General features: G+C 41.4%; 1 protein-coding gene across 3 annotated transcripts in view; it reads right to left on the reverse strand.

The window, feature by feature from the left end:
* Window positions 1-516: 516 nt before the first annotated feature.
* Window positions 517-21944, reverse strand: part of LOC144688518 (zinc finger protein 704-like) — a 114296-nt gene continuing 92868 nt past the window's right edge. For 2 of the 3 annotated variants that reach the window (XM_078555195.1, XM_078555193.1), the window contains exons 5-9: window positions 18000-18100; window positions 14335-14596; window positions 9183-9287; window positions 4540-4655; window positions 517-3059 (exon numbers count right to left, since the gene is read on the reverse strand). In XM_078555195.1, the coding sequence (XP_078411321.1) occupies window positions 2948-3059; window positions 4540-4655; window positions 9183-9287; window positions 14335-14596; window positions 18000-18100 (696 nt within the window). In that variant the 3' untranslated portion in view covers window positions 517-2947. The remainder of the gene's footprint in view (window positions 3060-4539; window positions 4656-9182; window positions 9288-14334; window positions 14597-17999; window positions 18101-21944) is intronic. The other variant, XM_078555194.1, reaches the window with a different exon arrangement.

Raw genomic sequence — 21944 nt, forward strand, 5'->3', positions numbered from 1 at the left:
TTCTGATCTGCTTATGGCAGACACACTTGAGGTCTGATGTTATGCTTATATTGTTGTTGCTGTGCTTAGATTAGTAACTGTCGTTCAGGATCCAGCCAGGCAATATCTCATTTATGCTGCTTGGCTTTAATGTAAATTGCCCTGACTAGAGGATAGCACTGAGTATCCTTGCTTACGTGTGTGCACACAGAGATCAACTCTTAACTGTTTAAATGTAAGTGTGTTGACTGTGAAGGTGATTCATATGAATTCTTTAAGCTTACTTGGTTCCACAATGGGCAGTATTTTCCAGGGGATCTTGACCACTCTGCTTTGGAGTCAAATCAAGACTAAATTCAGTTGTAATCCAACTTTGTGTTGTTTCAAAGCAAAAATCACTTTCTGGTGATGCTAACATTGCTGTAAACACACCCTGACTAACAGTGTGAAGCCTAGTTGTCAATTAGTGCTGGTGTTCAGTAAGACCATCTATTTACACCAGTGATTTTTAAAAATGCATTACAATTTAAACAAAAGCAGTTCTGAGGATCTTTATTTCTTGCATTTTTTAAAAAAATATGAAACCCAGCATTACATTGGCACGTAAACCTCAGCAGTAGGCATTGCTGATCATGTAAGACATGACACAGCATTACAGGTGTATGTACAGAAATAAGAGGTCCTTTCCATTCTGGTTAACTTAATTATGTTCCTTTGTAAAACCATGAGGATTTTACACCCCCACTAAAAGACAGTATGGAAACAAATGCTGCACCTCTCCAACATTAATAAAAAGCACACTATACATATTATCATCCATAACTTTTTTCATACAAAAAGTGCATTTTCCCCAAAAGGATTATGATTTCTTCACCTGTTCAATGATTAAGTTCTGAAACCAAAGTTGGTACAACTGCTGGTAATACACATTCTGTTTTCAAAGCAGAAATAAAGTTCTCTCTTGGAATGTTTACTGCCACAAATATGTAATACAAATAAGTTTGGCAATAAAACAAGCTTTGTTGTGGGTTGAAGTTTCCTTTGCATAATGACATATGAAAAATTAACCATTGATCATTTTTCCCCGCATACAAGGAAAGAATTAATGTAATGAAAGCTGCAGAAGTTAACAGTTTACATTCATTTGCTTATGTCACCAGTTGTGGTCAAAGACCAGTTTAGAGCTACTTATGCAAGATCTATTTTACAGGTAAGCCCTTTTTTATCAAAAAAAGAAAAAAAAATCCAGTATATAATTAAAAATATTAGAGTCTCTGCTTTTCCATTTTACAGTTGTTATAAACATTTAAATCCTGAGAATACAGCATATCATAATAAACTGTCCATGGAGAGACTTACTTTGGTATGTTATCTCTAAAATTCTACAATATGAACACTGATAAAAACCAAAGAGATATGCCTGGTTTTCCTCTCTAATTACAGAAACAAATGGTTCATTAGGGCTGGATTTCGCAGGGATTATGGAGGGGCCAGAATGTCAGCACAACTTAAGAACATCTTCATATCTGAGCATTATAATGATTTTTTAAAATCTGGTATACAAAGCAATATTTTCTTTGTACAGCAATCAATCAACATTTTTTGACAATATTCATTGCCATCTACTTCAATACGTTTAAACCCTTCAAAAAGTGACTTACTCACTGGCCAGTGACTACCTGGATGGAAAGAAATCTTAAACCCTGTATTTAATCAAACTGCTAAAGTTTTAAGCTGCCAGTTCCATTCACTGTTAAACATTTGGCAGAAACTTATGCCTGAAGACCCGCGATATAACTGGTGGTAAATTGGATTGGATTTAGCTTAATATCCTGGTACGAAAAGAAGGTGCAGCATTCTTTGTTGGTCACAGTAATCAACAGTAACCAACCAAGAAAACAAAAATAAATTGCAGTGGTGAGCAGATACAGTTATGCAACAGCTGAAAAAAACTGTAATGGCAACCAGCATTGAAGAATTAACTAAAGACTGTGAAAGGATGGTTGTCATACATTCATGAAAATGGGATCCTAAGTACAAAACCATTTTCATCAGGTTTTCTTCTCCTTTCTCAAAATACTCAACAAAAGCTATGCTACAAGTCTTATTTTACAGTGAAGAGTCATTATTTACACCTCACATACTTCCTCACAACTACATCATGTTGCACTTTTGGCAACCTCCATGTGTTTCTAGAATTATTCATTGTGCAGTACAGCCTAGTGCAATTCAACGAGATTTTCCCGTTGGCACATCCTGAATTTTCAGGCAGGTCTGACCCTATTTTTACTTCCAAATTGCTAGCCAAATTTTTTAACAAAAATAGTTTTAAAAAAACGTATGACAGCAACAAACAAGTGTTTTCACCATAAAAACAATTAAAATTTGGTTAAAAGTTTTTTTTCTCCCCTCCATACACTATCAAAAACCAAAACTGTAAAATTTACATTTTTTTAAACGCAGTAAAAGCAAAGCTTTACAGCAATAAATTCAATTTGCTTTCTTCTAAAAAAAACTGCATGTGTTTCCTGAAACAATACCAGTCTCACGAGGAACCCATGGTCCAGCAGTGGAATGAAGAGTCAATTGTTCTCCAAGATTGAAGATTATTTTAAAGGGAGCAAAATAAAATGAAATAAGAGGGTGAAAAGATAGCAGCCAAAAAGCCTGCTGTTTAGGAATTTCATCAAATAGGCAAAGATTTAATTATTTTAAAAAAAACCCAGCAAAATTGCGAGCTGGTTCAAGTGCTATTAAAAACACAGCAAGTTCAAAGAAAACTGAAAAAGCAAAAACAGTCACCATACGTAAAAAAAATTAACTTTTTTTGATTGCATTCACACATAATTACAAGTGCTTCATCCAAACAGAATCATGCATTAAGCATTCCCTGCTTTTAACATACTTTTCTTGTTGCCATTGATTGTTCAGGAAACAGCAGTGTACAAAATTCAGAAAGTGCCATATTTCAGTCAACAAACCGCTGGCAGGCCTTCTTCCAGCGACAGGCAGTGCACCACATATCCCTGTTCTCCATTCCATAAACTTTTCGACATTTCTTTCCTTCACCCCTAGGCTTCCTGAAAGGAGATGCATGTAAATTTGTGAAAAACAGTTAGTGAAAATTTTTCACTCATACTCCCGCTACCGAACTTCTTTATGAGAAAACTGGGCCAGCACATATTCCTTCCTGAATCACAACTACCAGCAACACTTCAGAGGGCTCAAATGCCACTCTGATCATTTGAGGTCTGGTCAGCTGTGTTTTATTCATTGGCTTCAAACTTATGGACAGTTTGAGCCTTTGGAAATTCCACATACTCCAAGCCATCTATTTCAAAACTTTTAAGGTCACAGAGTATGATACCAAAACAAACATGATTACAGAAGCAATACTTTTCAAATGTCTGCAGTAGCTTTGTAACTTATTAACTACATAGTACAAAGCAAACTTCTCACTGTCCACCTTCAAGATGGGGTGTCAGCTGTGGCTCAGTTCATAGCACCCTCGCCTTTGAATCAGAGGGTTGTGGGTTCATGTCCCACTCCCGGAAACCAAGAACTGTGATTGTACTCGAAAGAGTTGCAATCTGTGACTGTTGATAACTTGAAAGAGTTTCAAGATGGGAGCCATATTTAAAGCAATTAGGTTTCTCAAATGGTTATTTATTCAGCCTAACAGTCTGTAGATTGATCTAACCTTGATGATAATGTGATCAGGTTAAGCTGTGGTGTGATTTACTTGACCAAATAGAGAATCCCCATCATTTGAGATTTTTTTTTGTCAAGAGGCCTGCAAATTTTCACCGCTACTAGACACCCAAATCTGGCATTACTTAATTATGAAGAAAACTGACCAATTTTTAACAGAGGGGAAAACCGGCTGGCTAAATTATCCACTATTATCAGCAGAAAAAATGTTGATACATTTGCTGCCTTGTTAAACTTTGAATTTTAGTGGCAGACTCAGTTCACTGACTGCTACTTCGGACAACAGCAATGTTTACACTGCGACCTAAATTCACAATTTAGCTTCGCTTTATCCATATTATCTTTTTTCAAAAGCCGGTGGAGTATTTGAAAAAGTTGAAAGAAACTGAAGAAATGGCCTCCAAAAACATATGCATGCAGGTGCTACAAATATGGAGCCCACAAGTATGCAGAACAAATTTACAGGGTTACAAGGAAAGAGCAAGGGAGTGGGATAATTTGATTGCTCTTTCGAAGAGCTGGCACAGGTGAAATAGCTGAATGGCCTCCTTTTGTGCAGTACCATTCTATGATTCTATATCCATATTGGTTTTGTAAAGCACTGTGGAGTTGCTATGTGATTAATGTCAAATGCAAACACTAATCAAGTCATTCATATTGATTTCCTTTTTCCAGATATAATGAAGTGTTACTGTAGCTTAAAATTTCTATAAAAGATTATTAGCTCAAAATTGATTTTTAAAATGAAGTGTGCTACAGTAGGTTAACGGAGCTTTTTTTTTGCTCTCGTCACCAAAATTGAGCGCCTTACGCCAAACTAAAGTCTGGAACATAAAATAAAGACAGTACCTTGTTCCTGTCCCTGGTTTTGGGGACGACACGAGAGAAGTATGTACCTTTAAGGATGGGTGAGAAATCTGTCGCTTCTCAACAATACTGATTGGACGAATTTGTGTTAAAGGATCCTAAAGGTAATCAGAGATTCAAAATCAGTTCCTACTTTCCACAGCACTACATCAAAAAGTACAAATAAAAAGCAAAACAATGCAAATAAGAAACAAAAATAGATTAGGAATAGCCGTGTCTGAAATGTTGACTTGCTGTTTCTCTCTACAAATGTCGACTAATCCGCATTGTATTTCCTGAATTTTCTGTTTTTGTTTCAAAAAGTACAATTTTATGTTGATGGCTGTATGGAAGATCCATATTCTAGTTCTAACCCGTAAATGAATCTTAAACTAGAATGCATCATGTGCCAATTAACATCTCTTTTGCATTAGGCACTCATTTCTCAGTTTTCCATGTACAAAGATGTGTGTTTTATGTGTTACTTTGAACGATTGATGGTTCTAAGGGTCAGCTCAATCTAGGTTTATGTTATCTTAATTATTTGACAGAATTGCTACATTAGATTCTTCCAAGCCTCATAAGGGTACTGATCCTTTGGATATTTGGAGCTGCAAACCTAATTTTACATTCCTCTTCTGACATATCAGCTTGGATTTTCCAATTTGACACAAGCCTGACCCAGAAGAAGGGTTCAATGTAATTTGCACCAACTATTCTTTAAATTCCAGGGTCCACCATGAATATATTTTGGCTGAGCTCCAGATAACATTAATGCTTCTAATTGGGATTTTAGCCAACAGTGGACAGGAAATAATTAATATGCTACTGGCAAAATTTAAAATCCTGCCAGCATTTTAAAGGAGCAGGCAATATCATTGCTGTTGAAAGAAAGACGGTCGCAGTTTGCAGACTGGTTGCCAGTTCTTCAGGAAGCCAGAGATCTCCAGATTCTCTGATGGTGTAGCAGAAATATTCCTCAGGAAGACAAGACAGAAAGTGCAACACTTAAGGCAGAATTTAGCTCTTGTCGGGTGGGCTTGGTGGGGGTGGTCAGGAAGCCGTCCGCGATCAAGGCCGGAAAGCGATTTCACCTTAGCGGGCCAATTAAGGCCAGCCCAGCAAGAAACACGAGTGACAGCGCTGCCTGTGTGGGGTGGGGGGGGGAAATAGGGCGAGCGGGGCGAGTGTGAACTTCGCACATGCACACATTTGAGAATCTCCCTGAGGCACAGAGCTGCCTCGGAGATGAGGAGGTTTCAAAAAAAGATTAGAAAAATGTTATAAAACGCCTCCTCATGTGACTCTGTCATGAAATTTGAAAAGTTTTATTTCATTTTTATTTGATCTTAGAAACCTCATCCCGCCCGTGGATGAGATTTCCAACAAAGTGCAAAGGCCCCTTGGTCTTATCGCCTGCCCGCCAACCGTAAGGTTGGATGGGCAGCGAAAACTTTAAGTTAATTGATCCTTTAATGGCCTTAATAGGCCTTTTAAATGTTGGTAGGCGTGCTGGCCGAACTATCGCACGATTGCGCGTTGACATCGGGATGCTCGCCCGATGTCAACGTGCATCATTTCACGCTTGAGTGGATTGGGCATGCGCATGCCCGCCGAGGTGAAAATTCTGCCCTTAGTCAGTGGCAAAGATCACCGCACAGTGCCATCTCCACTATTCCTGCTTGACCAGGTAGCATCTTAGGTTTAACGAACTTACAGGTCAAAGTGACAGAAATAACTAACACCATGTACAAATTCACTGTAGCACTTAGGAAGATCACAGCCATACCTGGAGTTCAGTCACAAGCTGTGTAAGAAGTTTGACAAATTTCCACAAGAGGTTGGCATCTTTTTTGCATGATCTACAGCTCGCACTACATTAAAATGCTTTAATAGCTTAGCAATGCGGCGAGGCTTCCAAGTGCCCTAGAGCACAGCCTTCACTTGGATATGTTCATTCACAATTTTTCTTTTACATGAGGAATACATTGAATGTAATTGTTGCCTGGCCCCTTTATGCATGCTGGCACCTGGATTTACTTCAGGTCACAGGGAAAAAGGTAATTTTCACTCTGCACTTATTTGTGAATGAGCGGGCACACTACAGAATTATGACACATGGTTCCACAAATGTCCAACCTCTCGCACCCAATGAGTGAAGGGCGCAACAAATCCTGAGGACAGAAGCCAGATAACATATCAGAAAGGAGCAATTAGAAAGCCCTGTGACAGCTGTGGGCTTGTGATAAACATGTGCAGTGTATACATTAAATTGTCAGAAACAATGAAATCTTCATTTCATTCCTTATGTGACCTCTTCCTCCAGATGCTGGAGAATAAAGCAAAAGCCCAAGGTCATGTGGCCCAGCCACTATATCCTTATCCAAGGTGATCCTCCCATCCATTCTATTTCTCCTAAGTATCAGAGGGAAGTACAAACTCTTGGGGTAGCAACATAAGTGTCCTCTGGTCATCCCTCTGAAAGTTGGATGTATGGTAGAAAGTATGCAGGGCCTGGTTTCCCATGGAATATCGCAATATGTACAGCTTGTAGCAGATCTGTGATCATTACGCTGAAGGTTATGGGTAATTGTGACCCAAGACAGTCACCAGCAGTCTGATGCCTATAGTGTATATGGTCTGTGGGTATTCTTGTAGCAATTAGCATATCTTAGTGGTGCCTAAGTGAAGCCTCTGCAGTCACTGAGATAAAAGATAAGACAGGAAGTTTTGCATTTATATAGCGCCTTTCACAACCACTGGCTGTCTCAACACACTTCACAGCCAATCAAATATTTCTGAAGTGTAATCACTATTGTAATGTAGGTATTGTTTGATCAGCTGGGCATTCCTACATTACTCTTCTGCCTCTTTCAAAAGCAAAGATTATGGGGCATTCCCAATGGGAAACCAACATTTCCTTAAAGTCTTTTTTCTCATCTTAAATCGTGTCAGCATGGCTCAGTAATACCAAGTGTATCTCTGAATTAGGTCTTGGGTTCATGTCTCACTCTGGAATTTTATCACAGAATCTGGCCTGACACTTCAGTGCAGCACCTAAATAAACCAAGGTCACCTGTTTATTCAAGTGAACATAAAGATTCAATGGCATTATTCAAAAAGTAGGAAAATCCACCCAGTATTCTGGCCAGCATTTATCCATCAACGAACATCACCAAAATAACAGCTGATCATGACTTTCATTTGCTGTCCATGGTACCTTGCTGAGTTCAAAACTACAACCATGCTTGTCTTCAAAATATTGACTGTACTTTAAAAGTAATCCTTTTTTTTCTTCATTCTTTCATGGGATGTGGACATCGCTGGCAAGGCCAGCATTTGTTGCCCACCCCTCATTGCCCTTGAACTGAGTAGCTTGCTCAGCCATTTCAGAGTCAACCACATTGCTGTGGGTCTGGAGTTGCAGACCAGGTAAAGATGGCAGATTTCCTTCCCTAAAGGGCAGTAGTGAACCAGATGGGTTTTTACAACAATTGACGATGGTTTCATGTTCACCATTACTGAGGCTAGCTTTCAATTCCAGATTTATTTCTTAAATTTAAATTCCACCAGCTGCCATGGTGGGATTTGAACCCATATCCCCCAGAGAATTAGCTTGGGCCTCTAGATTCCTAGTCTAGTGACATTACCACTATGCCACCATCTCTCTTCATTGGCTTAGATTTCCTGAAAGGCACCATATAAATGTTAATATGACAATCATCTTGTTAAAACCAATTGCTAGTTAAACAGGTGATGGGCATTAGTGATACCATCTAAATAGAATAAAAAGGTACAGCTGGAACACTTTGTGTGGAAGCTAGTAGCACTGAGGAGTTGTCTTGGAAATAAACCAGCTTTAACCAAGAGACTTGCCTGGATTAATTCTTTCACCACAACCTCTTATTGTGATTAACAATAAATACAACATTTTAAAATTATGATTATATCTTGCATTCAGAGTCCCCATAGAATATCCCACTCAGCTCTTTGTCTGTGTGATGTCAAGCTTGAAGCAAACTGACAGAAAGAAATGCAAATATGTAGGATTATCCAGAAAACCTAAGTAATGCATGAAAGAAAATGCAAAGGATGCACAAATATCCAAAAATCAATAAATGAAGAAGCTACTTCCTCTTTTCAAGAGGTCTGTTTCTGCAGAACAGGACCTGGGTATCCTGTGAACCAAGATATTATCAATAAGGTTTCTGCTATAGGCAAAGGAGTGCCTCAAGATATGAATGTCAATATGGGACCTATAATATGAGGCAATGGTTGGGGGCTTGTGTTCTTTCTCCAGCATTAAGAAGTCTATAGGGCTGGTTTTGTGCTGCTCATTGGACCTTGCAAAATCAGCCCTCTGAACATTTTGACAAGAGGGGCAGAAATAGCCCATAGATGATAGTATTTGTAGACATGAGTGAGGTCCCAAAAATGGCTCAACCGGTTACAGCCTTGTAGTTGTCCTGGCTGGAAGTCTGGGTTACACTGAAGGTATGTAAACAATAATGATTGAACAAAATAAAAGCAAAATACTGTGGATGCTGGAGGTCTGAAATAAAAACAAAGTGTTGGAAAAACTCAGCCCGTCTGGCAGCACATGACTTCTTTGAAACTGAACAAAAACTATATTGTATAATGCTCACCTGTGAACCTTTAAAAATTATAGGTGGAGACTGCAATGATATGCTGAACCCAGTACCATTTGGCATAAGTTTTGATGTTACAGGGATGCTCACAGGAGCTGTAGCCTGTAAAATAAGAAAATAACTAGATATTTAAGTCTGTGGTGATAATAATGAAAGAATATGCTGTGTTCCACATAGCATCTCAATGGGTTGGAAACATATGGGTGTGTAGAACTGAGAAGGTCCCAAAGTTTAAAAACTCTTCTCATATCTCTCAAATTTCTTTCCAAACACTATTCAGCTCCCTTCTGAATTTGCTGATGTATCTACCTGTATTTTTAAAAATTCTTCCATGGCCCATCGTTGATTGCCCTTGGGAAGGTGGTGAGCCGCCTTCTTGAACCGCTGCAGTCTGTGGTGTAGGTACACACACAGTGCTGTTAGGGAGTGCCAGGATTTTGACCAGCGACAGTGAAGGAACAGCAATATACTTCCAAATCAGGATGGTGTGTGGCTTGAGGGGAACTTGCAGGTGATGGCGTTCCTATGCATCTGCTGCCCTTGTCCCTCTAGGTGGTAGAGGTCGTGAGTTTGGAAAGTGCTGTCGAAGGAGCCTTGGTGAGCTGCTGCAGTGCATCTTGTAGATTGTACACACTACTGCTACTGTGCATTGCTGGTGGAGAGAGTGAATGTTTATGGTGGTGGATGGGGTGCCGATCAAATGAGCTGCTTTGACCTGGATGGTGTTGAGCTTCTTGAGTGTTGAGGGAGCTGCACTCATACAGGCAAGTGGAGAGTATGCTATCACAATTGTGCCTTGTAAATGGTGGACATGCTGTTTGGCATGCAAGTAATCCTGAGTCGTAGCTTCACTAGGTTGACACCTCATTTTTAGGTATGCCTGGTGCTGCTCCTGGCATGCTCTCCTGCACACTGCATTGAACCAGGGTTGATTCCCTGGTTTAATGGTAAAACGGGGGATATGCCAGGCCATGAGGTCACAGATTGTGGTTGTGTACAATTCTGCTGTTGCTGATGGCCAGCAGCACCTCACGGATGCCCAGTTTTGAGCTGCTAGATCTGTTTGAAATCTATTCCATTCAGCCTGATGGTAGCTCCACACAACACACTGGAGGATATCGTCAAATGTGAAGGCAAGACAAGGACTGTATGGTGGTCACTCCTACCAATACTGTCATGGATAGATGGATCTGTGACAAGTAGATTGGTGAGGACCAGGTCAAGTAGATTTCTCCCTCTTGTTGGTACCCTCACCACCTGCCGCAGACCCAGTCTAGCAGTCATTGTCTTTCGGACTCGGCCAGCTCGGTCAGTAGTAATGCTACTGAGCCACTCTTGGGGATGGACATTGCAGTCCCCCACCCAGAGTACATTCTGTGCCCTTGCCACCCAGTGCTTCCTCCAAGCGATGTTCAACATAGAGGAGTACTGACTCATCAGCTGGGGGTGCGGGGTGGTAGGTGGTAATCAGCAGGATGTTTCCTTGCCCAAGTTTGACCTGATGCCATGAGACATCATGGGGTCCAAAGTTGACGTTGAGAACCCCCAGGGCAACTCTCTCTTGACTGTATACCACTGGTGATGGTGGTGTCTGGGACATTGTAAAGTACGATTCCGCGTGTATGACTATAGTCAGGCTGTTGCTTGACTAGTCTGTGGGACAGCCCTCCCAATTTTGGCCCTAGGCCCCAGATGTTAGCAAGGAGGATGTTGCAGGGTCAACAAGGCTGGGTTTGCCATTGTCACTTCCTGTACCTAGGTCGATGTTGAATAAGCCATCCAGTTTTATTTCTTTTTGTAGGGTTTGTAGCGATTTCATACAGTTGAGTGCCTTGCTCGGCTATTTTGGAGAGCAATTAAGAGTCAACCACATTGCTGTGGGTCTGGGTCTGGACTACATATAGACCAGACATAAAGACCAGCAGATTTCCTTCCCTAAAGGGCATTAGTCAACAAGGTGGGTTTTTACGACAATCAACAATGGTTTCATGGCCACTATTATCAAGACTAGCTTTCTAATTCCAGATTTATTAACTGAATTTATATTCTACCACCTGCCATGGTGGGATTTAAACCCATGTCTCCAGAGCATTAGCAAGGAGGCTCTGGATTACTAGTCTGGTGATATTACCACTACACCACCACCTCCCTGCAAATCTATCTGTATTAGACCTCTGGATAGTCTATTGGCACATATTCATCATCCTGCATGAGTTAGTTAAATTATAACTCATCTGTTCACCTTCCCTATCCTGACTACAAGCCTGTGCCCTGGTTCGAGTTATGCTCAAGTTAAACTATCTATAGCGTCCAATTTATCTGTGCTCTTTAAGAGTCTTGAAAGTTACAATATTATCTCACCCAAGTCATCTTTGCTTTAGTGTCATTGGTCTCCTCATATAGCTGAAATATCTAATCACTGGTCTCCTTGTGTCCTTTCCAAACCAGGATGCCCCCATCTTAGTATGGTAATCAGAATAGTACACCAGCTGAGGCTGAAGCAGTGCATGCACGCTATTGCCCCCAAAACCAAAGTGGTGCAATCTTGCTATGATCACCTACCTGAAAAATTTATGTTCTATCCCTTTGGTACTGCATCCAAAGATCTTGCCTGTTTTTAAAAAAAATTATTGCTGTAGCACGTTGCACTGATGAGTTCTACAAGCTATCCACCAGAACTCCTGAATTCCCTCTTTTGTGTCCTGTACTCTGTCATTCACCTTATATTCCCCCTTCTTCAGTTTTACCACCAGATACTGATCCACATTAAAGCAATCGGAGGCGTGCTGTAGGTATATGGAAGCATTGTGTGCCAATACGCAAAGTATGAAGAAACACTACTTTACAGAGAGGGAGAAAAAAAACTTACTCATTACTAGTCCATCAGCAACAGCCAGGGAATACCTAAGATAAATACTTAAAATCAACTGCTACAAAGTTATTTGGGAGAGTAGAAAGCTGCAAGTTCAAACCCCAAAGTTTCCTGTCACTCAAATAAAATCCAAAGTTTGAAGTGGAATTCAGTTTCAGAACATTCAATTTGAAAAATGATCACTTGTCACTGCCAGCTAATAGTAGAGTACTACTAACTGCAAACAAAAGAAAAAGGACTTGTATTTACGGTCTTTTACGACTTCAGGACATCCCAACGCACTTTACAATCAATGACGTACTTTTCAGGTATAAACAGAAAGTGGTAGAAATACCCAGTTGGACGAGGCAACGTTAGGCCTACTGAGTATTTCAATCATTTTCTTTTTAGGTTTCAGATTTTTCAGCATCCACCGTATTCTGCCTAAGTACTTTAGAAGTGTAGTCACTGTTATAGTGTAGGGATGCAGAACAGCAAAAATAATCTACCGACATTAAAACTTCAAGCCCGCACATCTAATCACTGCTCTCAATTTAATCAGCCATTCATTTTACCCTTATAACTTTGGCCATGTTCTGCACTTTGAGCCTTCACCCATATTTCTTGAGAATAAAATAGGACAGATTGGGATGTCTATAAGGAAGGAACTGATTTAAACAAGAAACATGAGTTTCACCATGATATTTGTAGATATTTCTGCAAAGATTTTTTTTTTCTTCTTTTTTGTTGAGATTCTATGTACTCAAATCAGGATGTTAATGTACAGTATGATATTTAAAGTGCAAGTCCAAATGCTGGGACCCTAGAATTATGTTGTGGAATACTAGTGTATGATTTTTTGAAGCATGTGTCTAAAATTCTTCTCTCTGCTAATTTACTAATCTGTTTCCAATAAGTTAATGGCAATGCTAAAACAGCAGAAAAAGAAACTTCAGATGAACATGTTAAGTGATTGAATGCCAAGGCCAAAATATGCACTGGGGCAGGGCAGTTCTATCAATAGATACCACACAAAAAAATCCTATGCATTGTCAAGTTCCCACAGGAATACATAAAATCTAGTTAAAACTTGCACTCTCTTCAAACAGGATAGTAACTTGCACTGTAGCAATCTAAGTTTTTTTAAAAAAAATGTAACATCCACTGTAGACTAACACAGTGACTTAAAGAGGAAGTTAGAAAAGCTTTCACACAAAGGTTGAAGTCCTTTGAAAGAAACCACCATTGAGGCAGAGTCCATATATTCTTTTAAAAAGAAATTAGATAGTCACTTGAAAAGGATTAAAGGATCTGGATGTAAATAGGACAGACAGGTATCAAGCAGCTTGTGTGGAGACCTGATGGGCCGAATGGCTGGCTTCTGTGCTTCAACAATCCATTACAGCATTATAGTTTCTGTACGTGGGTGTGGGGAGGGGTGCAGAAATGACGAGCCTGCTGCCTGTGTGCACATTTTTTCAGGTTCCACTTTCTGCAGAGCTTTATGACTGATCAGCATGGTAGCAGGGACAGGAACTCAAGCATTCTAGCCCCGATTTTCTCACCAGTGCTTGTGGCTAAAGGCTCAAAACAAACTACTCTCTAATTAGACAGCATTTTACCAGAATTATTTCTACTAAAACAGGTTTAAGACAGAATAAAGCACATTTTCAACATATTAATCATTCCTCAGAATCAGCTTACCTCAGTGGTAACATTCTTACCTCCAAGTCACAATGTTGTGAGTTCAAGGTCCACTTTAGGACCTGAGGACATTAACCTAGACTGACACTCCTGTACAGCACTGAAGGGCTGCTGCATGGTCAGAGCTGCCAACTTTTGAATGAGATCTAAAAGTAAATGGATGCATGGCATAATCTGAAGAGAAGGGACTTCTCCCATGATACTGGATAAAATACCTCACAACCATTAGCAATGAAAGCAGATAGTCAAACCACTTTTCATTTGCTCTTTACTATGTGTAACTGAGCTGCCATGTTTGTTTGTAGAACAGAAACTACATTTCAAAAGTATTGGCTATAAATTGCTTAGGGATGTCCTGATGACAGGAAAAAGGTTCTATATAAAAGCAAGTTTGTTCTTTCTTTCAACAATGTTTGCCGAAATAAATCATAATTTAATAAAAATGATCTATTGAAAGCTGAGCCAATATTGCGTCTGATTATTAAACAAACCCTAACTGTATTAACAGATTTCATGTAGAGTTTTTAGCTTTGAAAACCAAGCCAGATGGGACTTGTACAGAAGTTTTTAAATCATGCTTTGATTTTTATTTACCTGGTAAGCATGGTCAGTGCGTACATGATACAAATTAGTTGGTGCAGACTGGCTCAGAGGGGTCACTAACTTCTCCTCATTCTTCACCAAAGCTGGATCTGAACATCCAGAATCCACATTAGGAAAAGCTGGTGCCATTGTGGTAGTTGGAGACATTGGTGTAAGGCTACTCAATCCATCTGTCAATGAATCTACATCCACATCAATCTCGGAGTAGTAGAAGTCTTCTTCACCATCACAGTGATCAGAGTCACCATTATGCCTGTAACATACAACATAAGTATGGTCATAAAAGCTTCGCACCATTCTTTGTCACCTACTGATGCAATTTCATAATTAGCTCAAGAAATTACTTTTGAGTTTCTTGCTCAGTTGTTGAATTCAAAATGACTTTGCTGCACAGATTTGTAGGTTCTTTTCTCTATCCCGTTTATTCTTTATGAGAAACCAGAGTTTGGGTTTACTCTTCCATTACCTTTTCCCAGCCCATTTCCACCTTGCTCCAACGTTTTTTTCCTCAGTCTGGATTGTTGTATGTGCCACCTTGCACATTCTCTCTCTGGCAATGCCCTTGCCCGTTAAGACCTGCTCTCTAGAATTCCTTCCCAAATTCTCTTTCTTCTTGTCTTCAAATATCTCTACCTTCAAATACCTCCTCAAAACCTTGTCTTTTAGTCATCACCCTAGTTGTTTGATATCTCATTTCCTTCCCCACCCCTCCAACCCACCCCACCCCCATCATCCTTATAAAGCACTTCTGGATCAGCTTGGTCCCATAGAGACAGGTTTGAAGATGGGACCGGAAGCAAATTTGGAGATTAGGGCGCAGGTTGGCAGGCAGGCCTGTTCCCACAAGCTTGCTGCAGGCAGTTGAATAATGGCAGTGGCTACCCACTTTGTGAGGAGACGGTTGCGTAGTGGCAATGTCATTGGACTACTAATCCAGAGGCCCAGGCTAATGTTCTGGGGTCATGGATTCAAATCCCACCATGGCAGCTGGTGGAATTTAAATTCAACTAATAAATCTGGAATTGAAACCTAGCCCCAGTAACGGTGACCGTGAAACTATCATCGATTGCTGTAAAAACCCATCTGATTCACCAATGTACTTTAGGGAAGGAAATCTGCCATCCTTTCTTGATCAGGCCAACATGTGACTCCAGACCCAGAGCAATGTGGTTGACTCTCAACTGCCCTCTGAAATTGCCGAGCAAGCCACTCAGTTGAAGGGCAATTTAGGATGGGCAACAAATGTTGGCCTTGCCAGTGATGTCCACATGCCATGAAAGAATGAATAAATAAGTGGCAGGTAGCCAGTAGTAGTGAGCAATTAACGGCCTAACGAAGGAAATGGGAATGATTCCGCCAGGATAATTCCTACATTGGAGCAGACCCCCACACTGAGGGCTGAGCACAGTAGCTCCGTAGAGTTGGCTTCCTGGCATGAGGTTGGGTGGCCATCAGAGCCAGAGGCTCCATGCTCCAATGACAAGGCATCTGCAGTCTAAACAATTCCTCCAGACAGGTTTCCCCTCCGCTCAGATGGGCCTTCCAGATTTGTCCCTCTTCATTTTATCTATTTTATGAATGCTTCTGAGGGCATCTACATTTTGAGACTCCTCACACACTCCTTTCAGCCTCAGCAGCACCCACCTCCCCTGGTGAGGCTGCTGGTTTTCCAAAGCTGCAAGCCCTCTGATTGGGCCTGCAGCCTCAGGATCCTGCAGAAGATCAGGCGCAGAGTTGGCCAATTAGGGGGCTGCCTCCTGGAAGGTCTTAACCCCAGGCTGTGGGGAAATAGTTCCTATTCCTGAAAATAAACAATCACCATAAGATTCTGTCCATCGCGCCTGAGCTGGCTCTTTGAAAGTACTATCTTCCTCTTCCCATTTCTCCATGCACATTGAAATTTATCCCTGTTATAACTGTCTTATCAGCTTGTCCTCTCACTTTAAGGAATTTTTGTATCCAGACCTCTAAATCTCTGCTCGTCAAATTCCTTTCACAGTTTTAGCATTTAGTTTAAGGTTATCCCATTTCTTTATGTAAAATTTTACTCCCCCATAACAACCGGATTATATCCTCCTACAGTTGTATACAGTTCTCTTCAGTTAACCATACTCTCTACTTCTTGGGTCACCTGCAAAATTTATTGCTATACCCTCAATTTCCAAGTCTGGATTATTATAGATTGACAAGAGCAATGGACAGAACACTGAGCTATGAAGAAACCAGTGTTTAAACCTTTACACCAAAAAATAATCCATTAATCACTACTCTCTTTCTGGCTCTTAATCAATTTCTAATCTATCCTGACACAATCCCTTTAAACATGAAATGTCCCTTGCTCCAGATCATTTCTCAAGCAGATTGTCCCAAGGATTTTGCAATACACCATGTTAATTCCATGCGAGATAGATGAGCAGCACAGTATTTTTTTTAAAAAGGTTTCAGTATTAGTAAGTCACATGATAGTCTCATGTGATTGCAAATTGTGAATGGGAAAGTATCTGCGTGATATTTAAAAATGCAAGTAAACTGTGGCGACACTTGCATGGAAACTTTGAATTGCCTAAAAGGGACTGTTAATTTTCCTTTACTCCATGGGCAGCAGACTTTCTACTTTTCTGGAAAGTGCAGGCATGCTAGAAGCCACATATATTCACACACAGGGTCCTGTACTTTGCAGACAGAAGGAGCATGTCTAACTAAACAACAGCTTGGTGGACAGCCATTCCCTGGTTCATTCCCCATGGCAATGCCTTGACCAGAGTTGATCTGCTTGGTTTGAATTTGAAACACAAGCTCGGCGGTTAATAGTTAACTATTTTCTGCTGCATTCACCAACCAATCAACACACTCTTCTCATGCAGTATAAATTGCTGTTCCCTTTACTGTTGTTTTATCTTGCGTAGCTGTCCTGATGAGTGCAAGATGAAAAGCTTTGATAGCATGTCTCTTTTTTTCAGAAATACACAAGAATTCTCAAACACAAGGGCATATTCAGAGCATCACAGAAATTTCAGTACAAATTGCATTTTAGGGTTAACATTTAACCTTAGTATTAACTGAATAGCAGACAGTTTACAGAATGTGCAGATTACCATGTTACAACAGATGATGTTGTCGAAGAAGTGACCTTAACACCTAAATCACTCTTCACGATGTATTAGTATAGAGTACTGTAATTAATGTGGGATTGCTTTATTTGGTCAAAAAAGTTAGGCTCCCGTTCAAGGATGCAAACCTTATTTTTAGTAATTGAGCGACAGGAGAATGGGACCATAAGGTCACACTGCTATTAACATCCAAAGATATCAGTGATCCCAACAATATGATTAGTTTCAATTGTTCAAGAACTCTGCATCACACATACCTTAAAAGGTGAAAAGTGTTGTCAATTTCTGAACATGGAAGCCACTTACCAATTCAAACCAGTCAGTCTCAGACTGCACTCAATTTGAAATTCAATTAATGATTCAGAAATGCATCAAATCACAGGTAAAGCCTACCCAAGAAGCATCTTTTTACATAAATGCTAAGCAGAAGATTGAAAATGATATGATGCTACAGATTTTTATAAATAAGAAAATGGTACTTGAGGACGAAGCAGCAGTTTTAAGGTCATATGTCTGACAATTTAAATGCTCAAGTTTCAGACCTACCCCAAATGGAGTGTGCGAACGTGTTTCTGTATCCCTGATGATGTACTCAGAACTTTCCCACAATTCTTCCACAAACATTTAAACATGACCTTCATGGAGTTCTGCAAGAGTGGAAAAGATGGAACAAAGTGAATAAAGCATTTACACTAAATCCTAGTAAACACCATAAGGAAAATTCAGAGTGGCAGCATTCCGAGCACAAAGCTTCACTAGCAGCAAATCCAGGATGGAGACAGAATCAGGGTTACAGTTTTATGGCTTTTTGCTCGGAGGAGAGCTTCACCGAGTCTGGCTTTTCAGGAACAGGGAAAAAGCTAATACACCCTATCAGGCCTGTCCCGGTTTCATAGGTCTGAATTTCAAGCTTGGCGTGCGTGCCAAACGGGCAGTCCCGGAAGCGGAGGTAAAATCTGCTGCCAGACGAGATCGCGTTTCCAACGCAATTTCACTCTGGGTGGCCAATTAAGGGCCGCCCAGCGTGAGACACGTCTGCGCAATGGTCGGAAGAGCTGGGCGGGGGGCGGGAGCCTGTCAGGCCTGGCGACCCATGGGGGATTTAAAAGCAGCAGAGGCAGTTCCCTGAAGGCTGCCAGGGGACACTTTGTAGCTTTGGAGTTATTTGACAAAACATTTTTTTTGAACTGCAATGGCATCTGCACCTGCTGGGCATGCCAGGCAGGAGGGCAAGTCCTGTGGGCACTCGGCCCACCCGGTTCTCGGATGAGTGCATGGGAATCCTCATGGAGGAGGTCAGTGCCAGGCGGGACATCCTCATCCCCATGGATGGCAAGAGGCGGCCACTACCCCTGACCAAGAAAGCACGGACAGAGATGGCAGCCAGGTCAGCAGCCATGATGTTGTGTGGCGCACATGGGTGCAATGCCGCAAAAGGTTCAATGACCTTCTGCACTCGGCAAGAGTGAGTATCAAGTTGGTGTGGATCTATGTGGGTAAGTGTTAATGGCTGGCCATCCCCCGTGGTGCTCAAGGGCGTGAGAGTCTGAGTGCCAACTGTCAATGACCTCGGCGCCGGCCAAGGCGGTGAGCCCTGGCTGCTTGGTCTGAATGCTTTGCGAGTTGAGGGCCATGACTCGGATGTGCCCTGCAAGGTGTTTCTCAGGTGGGGCTGGCCAGGCTGCAATGGTGCTGCAGGTAGAAAGTGGACTAATCAATGCTCCTCTGTCCTTTCAGAAGAGAAGTCATAACAACATCACGAGATCAAGGATGGGCGGAGACCCCCCTAACCTGTTCATATTGACGAGGTACGAAATGGATGCCTTGGTGATAGAGAGCCGGCGCCCAGCTCGTTCCACCGGTCGTGGAGAGGCAGGGATCTCTGACGATGGTAAGAGTGCAGTGCACAGATGCGAGTGTGTCAGAGTGTGTAAACATTGTTCTGTTGTCTCATCTATAATGGAAACCTCAAACCTGAAGTCCCCATTGTTCATTGAAAGACAATGGTACCATAATGCAGATCTCCATTGTCTCGCCAGCCCGCCTAGCATGCGCAGTGACAGTGTGATCAATTCTAATGACGTCGTTTTTTTCCCCTAGAATCACCATCCAGTCAGTCAATGAGTGCAATACTTCGATGAGCCACCCTTGACGCCGGAGGACCAGTGGCCGTCAGGTGCACCTGCATCACACCCCCTCTCTGCACCAGGCACCAATGCAGATACCTGCACCTCAGTGGGCATCAGATCATTGGCTACAATGTTGGTGCACAGCGGTGAGGGCATGACGCACTCACATGAGGAGCAGGCGGAGGCAGAATATGCCCAGGGCACCAGCAGTTGGGGGACTGCTGGAGACCAGGACCCATGCTGAGTCCGAGGCAGATGATGAGCCTCTGGATTCATTAAGCGGCAGATTCTGGATGTCCAACAAGATGTGGAGGATCTGGTGGAGATTCTTGAAGGTTTGTGTGCCATGGTCTATGTCATGGAGGAGTCCATGCGGAGCATGAGTACTGCGTTGACCCTCAGCACCGAGTGCACTGCCTTCTCCATTGACAGAGTAGTGAATCTCATGGAGAGGCAGCTCCAGGAACAGGATCAGGGGTTCCTGGGGTTGCGCTTGGACCTGCAATCCCTCACACACAGGCAATGACCTCAGGTGGTCAGTGCCAGTGAGAGAGATGGATGAGACACCTAGTATCTCTGCTGGGTGCCGGTCCATCAATGGCGAGCAGTGAGGTCCAGACCGACCTCACATTAGCACACGAGCTGCTTGTCGTCTGGGGGCTTCTCTCAGGGCGCTCCAGATGATGATAGCAGCTCCTCCACCCCTCTGCCAGTAACTGTGGCATCACTGTCCTGCTCAACCTTTACTCCTCTGATAATTTCAAGGGAGCATGTGAATTATGAGCATGGGTTTAAACTACAGCGTCCTATGGTTCAATTTGTTGCAGCACAGCCACACCCTAGATGGGGTGCAGCCTCTAACATGGTTAAAACTTAATATGAATTTACATACCAGCAAGGAGGAACGCTGCTCTTTTTAGGATATGGTACAAACTTATGCCCTTGGGAACTACCTAAGTACACACAAGTCAAGATTTCTTGTTCACTCAAAAATGGAAGTACGTGAAAAGGTCTAATACTCCACTATTCCACATAAACAATTTGAGCCATTTGAAGCCTTTATTACTTCTTGGACAAGAGCCAATGTGTGGCTATAAGTAACTGACAAGGATTTCTAAAATCTATGCTTTGGACTCACCAAAATTTGTGCAATGAACACAACCTGTCTATTCCAAAATTATGTGCAAGGTGGATTTCACTTTACCTTCTGACAATCTCTAACCAGTTCTTAATTGGGAGCAGATCCACAGCATGAGGGACCCAGTGTTCCCTAATTGCCTATTCCTTGCACAGGGTGGGAAAATGAACAAGTGCAGGAAGAAGTACTCTTTTGAAGCTGTAGTTAAAGGTACAGTTTGAGTCATGTAATACAGTGATGCCCTAGAGCTAAACTCAGTCTGCACTGGACCCAAGAAAGCCACATGCCAACAAGGCACAAAAAAAAGCAGAAATGTGCCACTGCCCAATGCACCATGTAAAAATTCAAAAGAAATCTTTGCAATTTTATTGTGAAGTTTGTCTCCTTTGTGTGTGGTTTCCAATAAATGTATAAAAATCAAGGCTTTATAATCAGAGTCTCTAAAATCTCAGCTTTTTTCTTCCAATGCACCACATTCTAAGCTTGAGACACTGATGTTTAAGGTTCTTAATCTGTAGTCTTTTAACCGCATGCATGTGAAACAAGCTGAATATACACTTAAAAAGTAGCAATGACTGCAAAAATGTAGAGCAGTTAGATCTTCCCACTTTAAGTAATTATTAATCTAGACTAGGAAAGTGCAATGGACATCCCCTCCCACTGTCAACAAAAGAAAATAGCTGCAAGGAGTTTTAGTGAATATGAAAGACAAAAAAAACCTCAAACCCAGAAGTGAACAAGCCTGTTCAACAGCAGAAGGCTCCTCTGTGGTTGGAGCAGAAATTACATTGCTGGGGCAGTTCCAAGTGCCAGCCATGTTACAGCCCTCAAATTAGATTTTAAGCATTATAAACACACAAAGCAAAAGACGCACACATATATCCAAAAGAGATAATTTAAGACTAACATGAGAGCTTTACGTGAAGGAATTACTGATGCATGTAAAAAAATCTGTGCTGTAAAATTGCATTGGTAGCTGATAAAAGAAAGCAGAAATTCCAGTCACATTTTTCCAGTAACTGCAGGATTGTGTGTGGATGGCTCAAGAAGATGAAAACTAGTTAAATAGGGAAAATGGCTGGATTTCTGCTAACTTCCAATTCAGTTTCCCAAAAATAAAAACTTAAATGGCTTATAGAATATGTTCTTTATAAAATGCCTCGCTAAAAATCAATATAATTTTTATTTTATTTCCAAGAACATATTTATGTGCATTGACTTTAA

The sequence above is a fragment of the Cetorhinus maximus genome, chromosome 13 (assembly GCF_964194155.1).
Source record: "Cetorhinus maximus chromosome 13, sCetMax3.hap1.1, whole genome shotgun sequence".
Lineage (NCBI taxonomy): Eukaryota > Metazoa > Chordata > Chondrichthyes > Lamniformes > Cetorhinidae > Cetorhinus > Cetorhinus maximus.